The sequence below is a fragment of the Pseudonaja textilis genome, chromosome 2 (genome assembly GCF_049901715.1).
Source record: "Pseudonaja textilis isolate UNSWEBS1 chromosome 2, rPseTex1.2, whole genome shotgun sequence".
Lineage (NCBI taxonomy): Eukaryota > Metazoa > Chordata > Lepidosauria > Squamata > Elapidae > Pseudonaja > Pseudonaja textilis.
The window spans coordinates 123,193,322-123,206,995 of record NC_141991.1 but is presented as its reverse complement, the minus strand read 5'-3'; the positions used below and the strand labels follow the sequence as shown (position 1 = coordinate 123,206,995).

Genomic DNA, 13,674 nt, shown 5'->3' with positions numbered 1-13,674 from the left:
TTGGAGAATCAATCTGGTCTAGTGGTTAAGGCACCGTTTTGAGTACTAGTCCCACTTTAGGCATGAAAACCGGCTGGGTGTGACTTTGGACCAGTCGCTCACTCTCTCAGCCTAGCTCGCCTCATAGGGTTGTTGTCGTGGGGAAAATAGGATGAGGAAGGAATATTCAGTATTTGTATTATTATGAATAAAGGAGAATATTTGTAGCTCAGGGTTAAAATAAGAGGTCGCGGACATTCTCTGGAGCTTGGTTGCTTTCTTGCAAAAAACAAAAATCATTATGTCAATTTGGGTAATGAAGCATCTGCAAAGAGAACCAATTAAGCTCAGAGAGCACCAACTCATTCCCTTTAATTATTTATAAAAATAATAAGGACGGGATGGAAATAATGTTTCCATTGTACAGTGCTACCACTCTGGGAATGCCTGATCTATATAACGTACCGGATATCAAATATCTGAGATGGACCCCATAGCTAAAGCAATGAACATGTCCCGTTTGTCTAAATTAGTGGCTGCCAAACTGGGGTGCCTGCACACCTAGGGGGTGCAAGATGGAATTTCAGGGTTTGTGACAACTAGTGGCTCGTGTCCCTTTATTAACTTTTGTGGAGAGTGCAAACAACCATTTCCTAGGGGTGTGTGGCATAGAAAAGGTCGGGAACCACTGTTTTAAATAATATAGGAATACCTTCTTTTCTGAGTCATTTTTTTTTCCAAAGTCCACGCTAGAACATGAAGATTGCTTCCTTTTATATCTCCATTTGAACATAGAAGCATACTGATATGCTTTTTTTAAAAAAGGAAACTGAGCTCTCAGGGTAAGTTATGACTAAGTTATGACACACATGTTATTTTTCTTATCCAAATAGCAATTTGTCTGACTCATTTCATATCAGAGCAACTCCCGGTGCTTTACACGAACATTCCCCAGTACATAAAAAAAAAAAACCACAACCACAGGGCTCTAGCCTCACCCTAGGCCTTGGGGGAAAGCCAATCTTTTAGGCTAGGAGGACGGTTCTCCTTGACAGAGCTCAGGGAGAATTGTGTTGCACAGATCATGGTGGGGCTGCTACTGAGAAGGCAGCTACCTCAAAAGGCAAGGACCAATTCTTAAAGTCAACCAAGCACTCCTTCAGGTGGCCACTGAGATCATGGTTGTCGACTGCTATACCGTCCACTAAAGAGAAGGACACTAACCAATGATCCTACTGGGGAGCCCAGAGGGCCCTTAGGCGGTCTGGTGCAACCTGCTCACATCAACAGACCAGAGAATACTCACATCTTCAGCTTCATCTCTTTGTGTACACTAACAGCTGATGAGAACCTATTTTCTATGCCCACTCCCCACCAATGTTCTGATAGCCAGCTGGCTCACAAGAACAGAACATAGAGGCTTCATTCCTAATACAAACAGGAATGTGAACATCTGTAGAGATTCTCAGTCATCCAGGTCATGGTTGTCCCAAAGGTGCTTTTTCAGGAGGCAGTTGGGCTTTCTTGTTTTTTCTTTGAAGACGTTTTGCTTCTCATCCAAGAAGCTTCTTTTTATTACTTATTTGTCAAAAAATGTGCACACCTACATGCTTAAAAGAGGAAGACAAGGGAGAGTTTTAAGTTTATTTAGCTGGTCTCTGCATTTTCCAAGCATTCATTAATGGTCCTTGATTGCATCAAGTTTCCGAGACACCATACCAGACATTAATATATGACATACATCCCCTCAACATCATTTTCATGTTATAATATTTTATTTAAAAAAAGCATATGTATACGCCGTCTTCAGAAACTGAAGAAAAATCCTTCAAAAACCATTTGCACACAGTTCAAGCATACTGTATTCACAGCTGAGGGTCAGGCAAGTTCATATCTGAAGAGACTTCTTTTGGGGGGCCAGATTCATTACTTGGAGAGTCAATTATTAACCTGGGTTCAATTAGTGCCTCCCAACTCTCCGTTATCTAAAAGAGGAAAAAAAAAACCAGATGAAATATTGAACGTCGAGGCAGCCAGCAGATACCAACTGAATGACATTCAATTACTGCAAGACAGTGTAAGTGTTCCCTTATGAGCAAAACCTTTATCAAAGCACATACAACTCCTTTCCAAAGGCTAAAAATGCAAGCCAGTCATTCCAGTTACACCAACAGACAGCATCAAGCCGAGTTGTGGCCACTGCCTTTCATTTATTGTTCAACAGTTGTTGAACTGTATTAAACATAGTTGGTTTAGGGTGAAGGATGTACCTAATCACCTCCTCTAATTGATATACAGATATCCCCAACTTACAGCCACAGTTGAACCCAACATTTGTTGCAGAATAAGACAGTTGTTACGGAGTTTTGTCACATCTTTACATCCTTTCTTACCACAGTTAGGTGCATTACTGCAGTTGTTAACATAGTTATTAAGTACATCTAGCTTCTCTATATTGACTTTGCTTGTCACAAGGTTTCAAAAGGGTTAGGCTTGACCCCGGGGCATTGCGACCGTCATAAATATATGCCAGTTGCCAAGCCCCCAAATTTTGATCATGCGGCCATGGAGATACTGCAGTCCTATGTGTGGAAAAATAGTCGTAAGTCATTTGTTTCAGTGCCGTTGTAACATCAGTCACAAAACAAATGGTTGTAAGTCAAGGACTATATGTATGTGTGTGTGTGCACATATATGTGCACGTGTATATGTACACACACACATACATACATATTGTTGCCTCAAAGTGTGGGTAGCTGGGAAAGAAATAGGACAGAGAAATACAAGAAAGACGATAAATGGAAAAGAGAAAGAGAGAGAAGTTGGAAAATAAATATAAGGGCAGCAGAGAGAGAGAACTGAGAAATGATGTCAGATATGTGTAAATAAAGAGATGAAAGGAGTTGCTTCATGCCAGATGAAGTTTGGAACTGTGTCTCCCCACACACCCCTCCAAAAAAAAAAAAAAAATACTGGCACCAGTTCCAAATGTTGCTCACATGTGGCCTCAAAAGGGTCTGCCTAAAAAAAAATTGAATTGAGAAATGTCCATTTCCCCCTTTCATATTTCTATCTTTCTCTCCCCTCCCCCCTCTCTCACACACACACTCACACACACACACACTCTTGCTTTTACCAGCAAAACAAATGCTCCTTGTACAGGCACTGTAGTATATACAAAGAGAGCCTTAGATGGTCAAGCAATTTCAAGAAACTGCTGTCCTACCTTCCTGTCTTGAGATACGGCATATTCAATTGTCTTACTTCCATCTTCAGATTGATAAATCAGATCAAATTTTCCTGGCTCTTTTGCTACTAAAAAAAAAAAAGACCACAACGACATGTAAATTAGACTGGGATGTTTCTAACGGTCATTGGAAACTGCAGGACTTGTCAACGGATGGTGTAAACCAGGGGTGCCAAACTTGCAGCCCGTGGGCCAGATTCCACCCTCCTGTCCAGCTGCCTCCCCAGCAGATCCTCTGCTCCTGAAAACCTCCCTCCGGAGCAACTTAGTGGTGTGAGCAGAGGCCTGCACAAGAAAAAGAAATTCTGCTCGTCCAAGGCGAGATTTTTTCCCATGATAGCTAGACTTTTATCTTTAAGCCAGACTAATTTTGCAAAACTCCGTTATAAATGGTGATAATCCGTGATCCCTCTTCATAAGAACAACAATTTAAAATGTTGCATATTACTTACCTGAAGAAAAAGAAAGGATTTCAAGGTCTAGCTGCTTATTAATAGGATTCCAGCTGACAATTTTTCCTTCCTTAAAAATATGGGAAAGAATTAAAACAACAGCATTTGCAAGGGCATTCGCGAACATATCAGTATTTTATCATATCCTAAATTGTTCTATTACTAAAGTTATTGTAAAAACGAATACCTTAATGCCTACAGCATTAAGAACAATAGGGATTTTTATTAGAAGGGGAAACGGTATAAATAAGAGCAATTCATCCTCTCTTCTAAGTACAGACAGTCATTTAATGACCATTCAAAGTTACAGTGGCAATGAAAAAAGTGACTTATGGCTGTTTTTCACATGACCATTGCAAGCATCCCCATGGTCACGTGATCAACATTCAGACACTTGGCAAATGACTCCTATTTATGACGGCCGCAGTGGCCTAGGATCATGTGATTCCCCCCCCCCCTTTTGTGACTTTCTGATAAGTAAAGTCAATAGGGAAGCCAGATTCACTTAACAACTGTATTACTAACTTAACACCTGAAGGATTCATTTAACAACTATGGCAAGGAAGGTCATAAAATAGGGCAAAATTCTGAGCAAAACTATATTAATAAATATCTCACTTAGCAAGAGAAATTTTGGGCTCAATTGTGGTTGTATGTCAAAGAATACCTGTGTTGTGTAGTTTGATGTCTAAGGATAGTGTTCTCCCAATAAAATGCATTATTTCTCTTCTTCCCTAGCATTTCATACAATACTAACAATGAAAACTTGACCAGTGAACAACTTATCTAGTAATTCTGAAATTCCTTACAACTATATTTCCAAAGAGAAAAGAGACCACATTCATATGATACTCCACTGTTATGCCCAACCATAACTACGGACTGTGCTATTTGAAAGTTGAAAAGACATCTGTAAAAGTAGATTTTTCTAGTTAAGAATGGATTTTTCCGTTTAAAATTATATTGCTCTGCTAGCAGGAGAATGTAAGTATATGGAAAAATCAAGGAAGTAATCAGACCCAGGTTACACTTCACTGTTTGGACAGAAGCCAGGTAACAATGTCATAAACATGCCCGACAAAGGGTCATGCAAAAAGGCTCACATAATAGAGTGATTGCTTTATTCTTCTGTATATGTGTGTGCCTTTGAGTCTGTGTGAACTTCTGAAAATTCATTGGACAATTCCTGGCAGGTTTTTAAGCAAGATTTCAGAAGTGGTTTGGCCTTGCCTCCTTCCTAGGCTAAGAAAAAGTAACTGGCCCAATGTCTCCCAGCTGGCTTCCTGTCTAAGGAGGGGCTAAAACTCACAGTCTCCCAGTTTCTAGCCTGGTACATTCACCATTGTACCAAACTGGCTCTCTTTGTTGATATAGAATTGATATAGAATATTTGCCTATGCAAATATCATTACTTATTCATTTTTGGCCATGTATCTTCTTTTATATAATCTTTTACAAATCTATCTTTAGTGCTTTTGGACGAGTTGTTTGGGAGCCCACAGATCACTCTTCTATATTTCAGTAAGGAAACTCTAAATCTCAATAGGTTTGGTTTGTCTTTTTGTGGATTGTTTTTTCCATCACAGAAATAGAGTAAGAAAGATAAATTCCCAAATGGCAACAAAAATATGTTCTGCGCTCTATAAAGATTTTTGTATTCATTATCTCAAGAATCTTTTCAATTATCTGTAAATTAGACTGGCACCTTTATCAATGGAGACAACAAGGAGGGGTGGTCACAGAATTAGATTCAAATTGGCCACCCCACCCCAATGGACATCTCACTTGCTTAATTCAATATTAAAATTAACACTGGCAATAAAGCAAAAAAAAAAAAGATAAAAAGACACTGTCTTTTCAAAAGAACAATTCTATTAAAAGGCTTTTAGAAGACATTGCTCATTTCATCAGAGGCATAGGATTTAAATTGGAATGAGGTATCGGATGTGGAGTGAAGGCAGAATGACTATACAGATGCAGATTACAAGAGAAACTCTGAATTAGCTTGTAATAGCAACTCATAAAAACATAGGCCTTTTCATATAACTTGTTATTCAGAAAAGGTGCTCCTTCTGATTTTTTGCTACCACAGACTAACATGGCTGCTTTAAAAAGCAAAGCAGTAATACTTAATAAATAGAAAAGCAGCATCAAATTACATTGAAAAGTTGATGGCAATACCTTGTAATCTGATACTTCAGGAGTATAATTTTCGGTTAATTCCAAAAGCTGTTAAAAGAAAACCCAAACTCTTTAAGCTCCAGAAACACCTGTAGCCTCCACAAATTATATTGTTCACTTAAAATTAGCATAGAAACTAGAAATCAGTAATAAAAGTGCCAGAGTAAAAATTTAAGAACTGACCAGCTATTACAATGATGTAAGGCAAGGAATGAGTCAGCAAGGTTTTGGGGCTAATATGACTTTAAGAGCCTGTAATAAAAAGTTTACAGGAGGGGGGGGATGCTTCTGTGCTGTAAATTGCTGTTTGTTGTTTGTTCAAGGCCTGTCTCAAAGTACCTGTATGTATGTATAGATGCTTTGTAGGGATAAACCACTTTATGTAAATACTGTGTGCTGTATTTGCTCCTGGGTTGTCTCACCTGGTCACACTGTGCGCACTCTGACAAAAAGCTTTATTGATTTTTTTTTTAAAAAATCACTTTATCAAATAAAAGTGTTGAAGCCAATTACTTTTGATAACTTCCTACCCACAATAATAATAATAATTTACATTGTACCCCATCTAAAAAGCACCACTCGTAATACAATTAATGACCCTTCAGGAGAGGTAGAAGAACCTATAGCTGTCCGTTAACCATTTAATCACAATTCCAAGCAGGCTGTGGCAATTAGCACCAATGATAAAGGATACTCTCTCTGAATTGTTATCTACATGTCCCTGTAGTAAGGCAAATGAAGCATCCCAGGAAAACACATATGGGAGAACAAGATATACAAATCTTTCAGACAAGTTAGCCATCTTGTGAACCAATTAATTCTTTGGTGGGGAGAGAGAACTCCACCTAATACAGGTACTTGCAGAAAAAGTTCTAGAATTAAAGTCTCTGGTTAACCTCAACTCCCATTGACTTCATGGATTCCTCTACAGGTGAAACTCGACAAATTAGAATATCGTGCAAAAAGTTCATTTATTTCAGTAATGCAACTTAAATTTGGGGTTTTCATGAGCTGTAAGCCATAATCATCACAATCATGACAAATCACGGCTTGAACTATCTTGCTTTGCATGTAATGAGTCTATCTCATGTATTAGTTTCACCTTTTAAGTTGCATTACTGAAATAAATGAACTTTTGCACGACATTCTAATTTTTCAAGTTTCACCTATATGTTGTTTTCTAAGCAACAGCAGAGAGGTGGTTTGCCATACGCTCCTTCCAAGATGTGTTTTTTTTTTCCACTTCCCAGTCCAAGGTATATTCATGAGATTTCATGGTGACCTCTCATCCAAGAAATAACCAAATTCTATCTTGCATAGTTTCTCAAGATCATTTAAAGTAGTTAGGTGGCTGAGTGGCTTCTGTATAACATGGAGCCTAATTCTCAAATGATAATAGTGTTTATTAAAAATACTTTACCTTTTTTTTTATACACGAGAGCAGCATTTCTCTTCTAAAAAGAAGCTTCCACCATCATACAGAGAAGCCACCTTTTAAATCCAATTTTGGACCCACAGAGAAAATACACCAGGTACATGTATAATACTAAACCATGATGAGGCTTGTTCCTATCACTGTATTTTGTAAACCACTGCTTGCGATTTAGTGTCTTGTGCGAACCAACAATTGTGGTGTGGGAAGTTTAATCAATCACGTTTCAACAAACCTAACTCACCAAAACAGAATATGCTTCTCCATCTGCCTCACAGTTACTATTTGCATTTCATCCTCCCTGCCACTCTGCTTCATATTATACAGCTGAAAGAATACCTTAAAGGCAATTTTCTGGCCTACTTGTGGAGGAGCAACCAAGACAGGTAGTCCACTATAGTCCTTTTTGGGGGCTTCCACAGGATTCTACAAAACAACCATTAAAAAGTTCATTAGTACAAAACAAGTACAGTACTAAGACATTGTAATGCAAAGTTGCCCAATTAAGGTCTACTTTAACACATTAGCTGCCTGACAGTACCCATTCACTGGAATACTTTATCTATGAAAAATTAAGCCTGACAGAGATAGTGAGCATGGTATCTATTTTAATGAAAACCTTTCTAGCCTTGTGGTCTTCACACAGACCACATTTCACAAAATTAGGAACCAGACTTCCACCGTTTGGTGGTAAAGACAGGTATGTAATAACTTCCATTTTTCTAAGAACGTTTCATCACTGATCCATGGAATTGTAGACTAGAATGTTACTGTCATACCCACCTGAATAACAACAGAGGCATTCGTTGCTGCTTCGTTTAACTGTTTTTCTTTCTGGTCTTCACTACTGTGATTATAGAAAAAATGAATGCGTTCTCCCCTTCCCCTATCCCTGGTCACCCCACGGCATCCGCGAACTCTAGGTCCTCTCCAAAGGGGGGCTTCTCCTCTTCCACGCCCCTTTCCATTTTCCCTCAAGTTTGAAGCTAGTCCGCAAGAGACATCGGACAGTTGTTTGTCATCATTCCTTCTGACAGATAGATTGCCTGTGGCATTCACCTTCTGTTTCTTTAAAGCACTAGTCTCTGATTCAGAGCTATCATCCGATTCCGATGAGGAGCTTTTAGATTCAGCCTTTGAAGAATGGCCAGTTACAGTTCCTTGCTTCTGATATGGTTGCTTATTTCTCAGGTTACTGCTCTGCTGCTTTTCCTCCGAACTAGAATCTGAATCTGAACTCGAGGACTGGCTCTTGGTTTTCTTAGTTTGTCCCGTTTTAAGAGAAACTTTGTCTTTATGTTTCCCAGCGGAAAGAGTTTTTAAAGACACCAACTGTGGTTTATTAATCTGCTGCGATGCCCCTTTAGATGCATGTGTGTTGGTCTGTTTTGTGGCTGGTGCAACATGGTCACTATCAGATGTTGTAGAGGATTCACTAGAGGAACTGTATTTCTTTGCGTTGGTTTGTGCTATTGTGTTTCCCTTTGTGCTTTTTTGGCTGAGACTTTTCTCAGTCTTCTGGGAGATGCTCCTTGATGGAAATGTACTTGCTTTCTTCTTTTTCTCTTTCTTTGCATCCTGCTCTTTCCTCTGGTCATTTTTCCCCCTAGGTTTCTTGGAATGAGAATTATCATCCTCACATTCAGTGTCTATCGTATGACTCCTTTCAGGTGCTGCTTTTTTCTTTATCCCCAATGTCACAGAATCTTGAATATTTGTAGATTTTTCTTCTTGGTCCTCAAAATTCCAATTACTCTTCTTTCTTTTGTTTGGCTCCGTATCTTCACTTTCAGAGACCTTTGCCTCCAATTTCCTCTGTCGCTTTCTTTGTCTTCTTGACAAGCTGCTAGAACCATTGGTGACTGTGTTGTAACAGTTCACTCCAACAATCTCCTCCAATCTGACTCTATCAAATCCACAAACAAAATAAAATGTCAATGTTGCAACACATTTTATGCTAAAAATAAAACCCATCCAGCTGCCTTTAATCCAACAAAGACACAGGTTAGGAATACTTAACTTTAAGGCATAAAGACTAAAAAAGAGACTATATGTATATACTTAAGAGTAAACCACATGAGTGGGATCATATTACACAACGCCATGATTTATTGAATCAATTTACGCATGCCACATTTGTTCCTGATTATATATCACATTAACCCCACCACCACCACCACAAAATTATAAGGTTACATAATGTGTAAAGCCTTCTCTATATTTAAAGTTTATGCCTCATAATTGTATATAGAATTGTAGCCTGGAAGAACAAATAATTATCATTAGGTCAGGGTTTCTCAAAATGAGCACTACCATCACCCAATAATATGATAAATGAATTTGTATGGCAGCTTCCATAAATAAAATGAGTATCATTAAAGCCAAGTTTGGGCAAGTCAGTGTCCTGCTTATTTGTAACAATTATTGTTGTGGCCAAAACCTGGCTCACCAAAAGCAACCAAATCACTTTGAATATAGCACATAATTTTATTAGCGTGCAAACAACAAGACAGTATACACTGGGCTCCCAGCAAGACTTCCGCACTTTGGTGAGCAGCCATGAGCAAAAGCAGAACTAGAGCTTACATACCTTTGGCCTATTTCACTGGGAAGGCAAGGGGAAGGGACAGCAGGACCTTGGAACGTTTTAGATAGATAAAGGCACCCATGTGACCTTATTATTCATTCATTCTTACTAGGTCAGCATGGCACCGACATTATCTCTGAGATATGGTAAGTGACTAGAAATAATTGGGTTTACTGGGTCACAGGTTCCTGACCAATGATTCCTCCCTCTGATGCCACTCAGGGTCAAGCTTGCTGTGAATGTTTTCTTATTAGGGTACTTTAAGTAGTTCATATTTAGGGTTGGGGGGAACCCCATAGGTATGGTAATGAGTGGACCTTAATATATATTGGGTGTGTGCCCTTTTTATTCCATATTATATTTTAATCTAACCATATTGGGTATGTGTGCTTTTTATGCCATATTACATTTTAATCTAACCATCACAGATTCCTCAAATTTTATAAGCTTCCACAAGCAAAACAGATACCAAACCTCAATCGTTGCTAATATAAGCATGGTAGGTTTTGTTTTTTTTTAATTTCAAGTTTGGGAACATCTGCTCTAGATGATAAATAAAATAATTTTATGGGTACTTAGTTCCACATTAGATGTACTAACTTTAGCATGCTACATGTTAAATAGTTATATATTTACAGTTCTATAATTATGATGCACTTGGCTTTCACCTGTATTCCCCCTCCAATTACAGGTAGTCCTCGACTTACAAGTTCATTTGGTGACCATTGAAAGTAATAATGGAACTGGAAAATATGACTTATGACTGTTTTTCCTAATTTTGACCTTTTCAGCATCCCCATGATCATGTGATCAAAATTCAGGTGCTTGACAACTGGTTCATATTTATGACCTGTGTTGTGTCCCAGGGTCCTGTGATCACTTTTTGAGGCCTTCTGACAAGCAAAGTCAATGGGGAATCCAGATTCACTTAACCAGGTTACTAACCTATCAATGGCAGTGATTCACTTAGCAACCATGGCAAGCAAGAAAAGTCGTGAAATGGGGCAAAACTCACTTAACAAATGTCTCACTTAACCACAGAAATTTTGGGCCCAATTGTGGTTGTAACTCGAGGACAGCCTGTATTTAGCATCAGAAACCCCATCACTATGTGAATCGAATGGAAGATGCAATTCGAAGTATTTGGAAGGCATCTTCCTGCCTAAATCTGAACAGGATCAAGCTAACATTCAAAAAAATAAAATAAATTTGCCAACGTGCAAACCAAATAGCCAAAATCTCTGTTCACTCCAAAGCAGGCAGTCACTCAGAGAGCCCGTTTCCCCACACCACCGTAGCCCAGGGCTGTGTAGTATCCAAGATGCTCCCCCCCTCCGGGGCCCTTTTTCCTTTTGCAAGGCTCCCACCGAAGAGAATCGTTGTCCCGCACCAGCCGCGCGCTCTCGGTGGGCGGCAGGAGCGCCCCGTCGAGGAAGAGGTTGAGCCTGGCGTGGCGGCTAAAGCCGAACTTCTCCCGAATGAGGCTGATCAGGTCAGTGATGAGGCGCACTTGGTTAGGCTCCACCAACAGCCAACACAGTCCGCACGCCGGACTAACCGGCGGCGGGTAATCGAAGAGCAGGCGGAGGCGCACCGGAGCCTCGCAGCCACTACCTATGGCCGCCGCCATGTTTTCGAGAGACAAGAGCTACGGCGTGCCACGAGGGACAAAGCGAAACGAAAGCGCGAGAGCAAGAACGAGAGCGGACTGGGCTGGCCGCGAGCTGCTTGGAAAAGCTACGGGGAAAGAGAAAGCGCGAGAACCTGAGGGTTCTTTTCCAGCACGGCAATTTCTTGCTTTTGCCCCATTAAAAAAACACACACACACACAAAAAAATGTCCATTTTTTAAAATTTGAATGCTTTTAAATTAAAACAATCATAACAAAAAAAAATCAAGTTAGGTTGGAAGTTTTCAATATTTTTGGATATATTGGAGTTCTGGAGAGAGAGAAAAAAACCAAATTCCACTTCCTTATTCACTCTGAATAGTTTAACATCTCTCGGAAATCACCGAGCCAAGAGACTGCACATAAAACGGCATATAAAAGCAGGAGAACGTGTTTTTAAAAAAATGTGTGCGGAGAAATGCGGGATTAGTCAACTTGCTAATGGCAGCAAATCACCTACCAAAGAAACATACTGATTTTTTTTTATCATAAAGGTATGCAAATAAAGCGTAAAAATAGGATATAGCAGGAAACTAAACATGCTTGTCTACAAATGTGTAAAAGACTCGAAAGTCATTAATACTGTTAAAGGTCTAAATAAACCTGTTAATTTTAGGTGGGGATACATACTCATTTTTCAGTTTTCCTTTACTGAATTCTCCATGTGAATTTTCTGGAAATACATGCCCAGTGCTTTTATTCTCCCTGCCATTGTGATAGCTAATAGCCTTCTATATAGGATCAGGGTGCTCCCCCTCTCTCTTTATATAAATAAGTTTTCACTAAAATAGAAGTACCATATGTTAAAGTAAGTCAAGTCTGTATTCTTTCCTTGGCTTTGCTCATAATAACTGTTTTGAATTTGGAGGAGGCTAATGTGGAGATTTGTACATTAGCAAATGTTCGCTTTGTGCTTTGATTATAATTGCAATTGTAATGATTTATTCACATGGTATATACAGTAGGTTTTATATAATTTTATCCTTTTAATATTATAACCCCCCCCAGAATTATCCTGTTGTAAGATGGGTAGCCAATAAATAAATAATAAATAAATGGCTCCAAGAAATATCCTTTAATTTTAAAACGAGAATAATATGGAAACATGAATGTCAGAGAAAATGAGAAGTTCATAACCCAGATTTTTATGGGGTTATTTTTATGTGGAAAAGCAGAAGACATATTCTTGCAGTCTGAAGCGGTCCAGTTCAGATTCAACTTAATAAAATGGGAACCAAGCTGGAAGAAAGATTGGCTGCTGTGATAGGCTAAAGATGTAACACTTTTAAGTTAATTTTTAAGTCCTATTTGATTGAATAAACCACAATTGACTGGGTGCATCCAACACACTAAGCCAAAAGCAAACAAGCCACACTCACTAATCCTGAATTCTGCTTGCTTGAGCGAGCTTGTATTCAGGAACTCTTTTTCTTTATAAGGAGGAAGTTGTAGAAGCAAATACTTAGTTCCCAAATCAGACAATTTCCCGTATTGCTTGTGGTTTCTTTAACCCTATTGCTAGGTTTGCATATACAAGTAAATGACCATCTTGTCCATCTTCTGTCCGTCCATCCATCCAATTTCTATGGCCACCCATTTCACAAGAAGTGATTCAGGACTGTACAGAAAAAGATCTGAAGACAATAAATATGTCAAAAGTAATCAAACTAAAGTTTTAAAAGCACAAAACACTCAAGATCAAGGGAGCACCTCAAGATTTCACAGGTCCCCTGAGATTCCCAGGCCTGGTGACATAGGTTTGGAGTGACTTCCAGAAAATAAGTAGGAGTGGAGCTGATCTCACCCCAAGAATAGGAGGTGTGTGTATGTGTGTGTGTAGGAAGAACGTTTCATAAGATAGGTGTGTGTGTGTGTGTGTGTCTCTGTGTGTGTGTGTGTGTGACTATGTAGGGGAAGACTGTAAGGTAGGCAAGGGCATGGGGATGGGGGAATTCAGCCAGAGGTCCACTGGTTACAGTTGCCAGCAAGAAACACATTGGATGGAAGCAAAGTCCAACCAGATTACAGGTTACAACATACAGGTTAAACTACTTAAACTTTGTGGTTTCTTCCCCAAACCCCAAAAACTTTAACCTTAGTCTGTCTACTAGCGACCCCTAAGAGGCC

The 13,674-nt window shown here is 39.2% G+C and overlaps 1 protein-coding gene across 4 annotated transcripts; it reads right to left on the bottom strand.

Moving 5' to 3' along the window:
* Nucleotides 1-320: 320 nt before the first annotated feature.
* Nucleotides 321-11,543, bottom strand: COIL (coilin). 4 transcript variants are annotated; one of them, XM_087925139.1, is made up of 7 exons: nt 11,246-11,543; nt 8,075-9,197; nt 7,631-7,717; nt 5,860-5,907; nt 3,679-3,748; nt 3,206-3,294; nt 321-1,589 (listed from the first exon to the last, which is right to left on the bottom strand). In XM_087925139.1, the coding sequence occupies exons 1-7, from the start codon at nt 11,506-11,508 to the stop codon at nt 1,566-1,568; spliced, it is 1,704 nt and encodes a 567-aa protein (XP_087781265.1). In that variant the 5' UTR covers nt 11,509-11,543; the 3' UTR covers nt 321-1,565. The 4 variants fall into 4 exon arrangements, with proteins under 4 accessions (XP_087781265.1, XP_087781266.1, XP_087781264.1 ...); XM_087925140.1 differs by having other exon boundaries at nt 3,206-3,291; XM_087925138.1 differs by lacking the exon at nt 321-1,589 and adding an exon at nt 1,736-1,964 and having other exon boundaries at nt 3,206-3,291.
* Nucleotides 11,544-13,674: the final 2,131 nt, after the last annotated feature.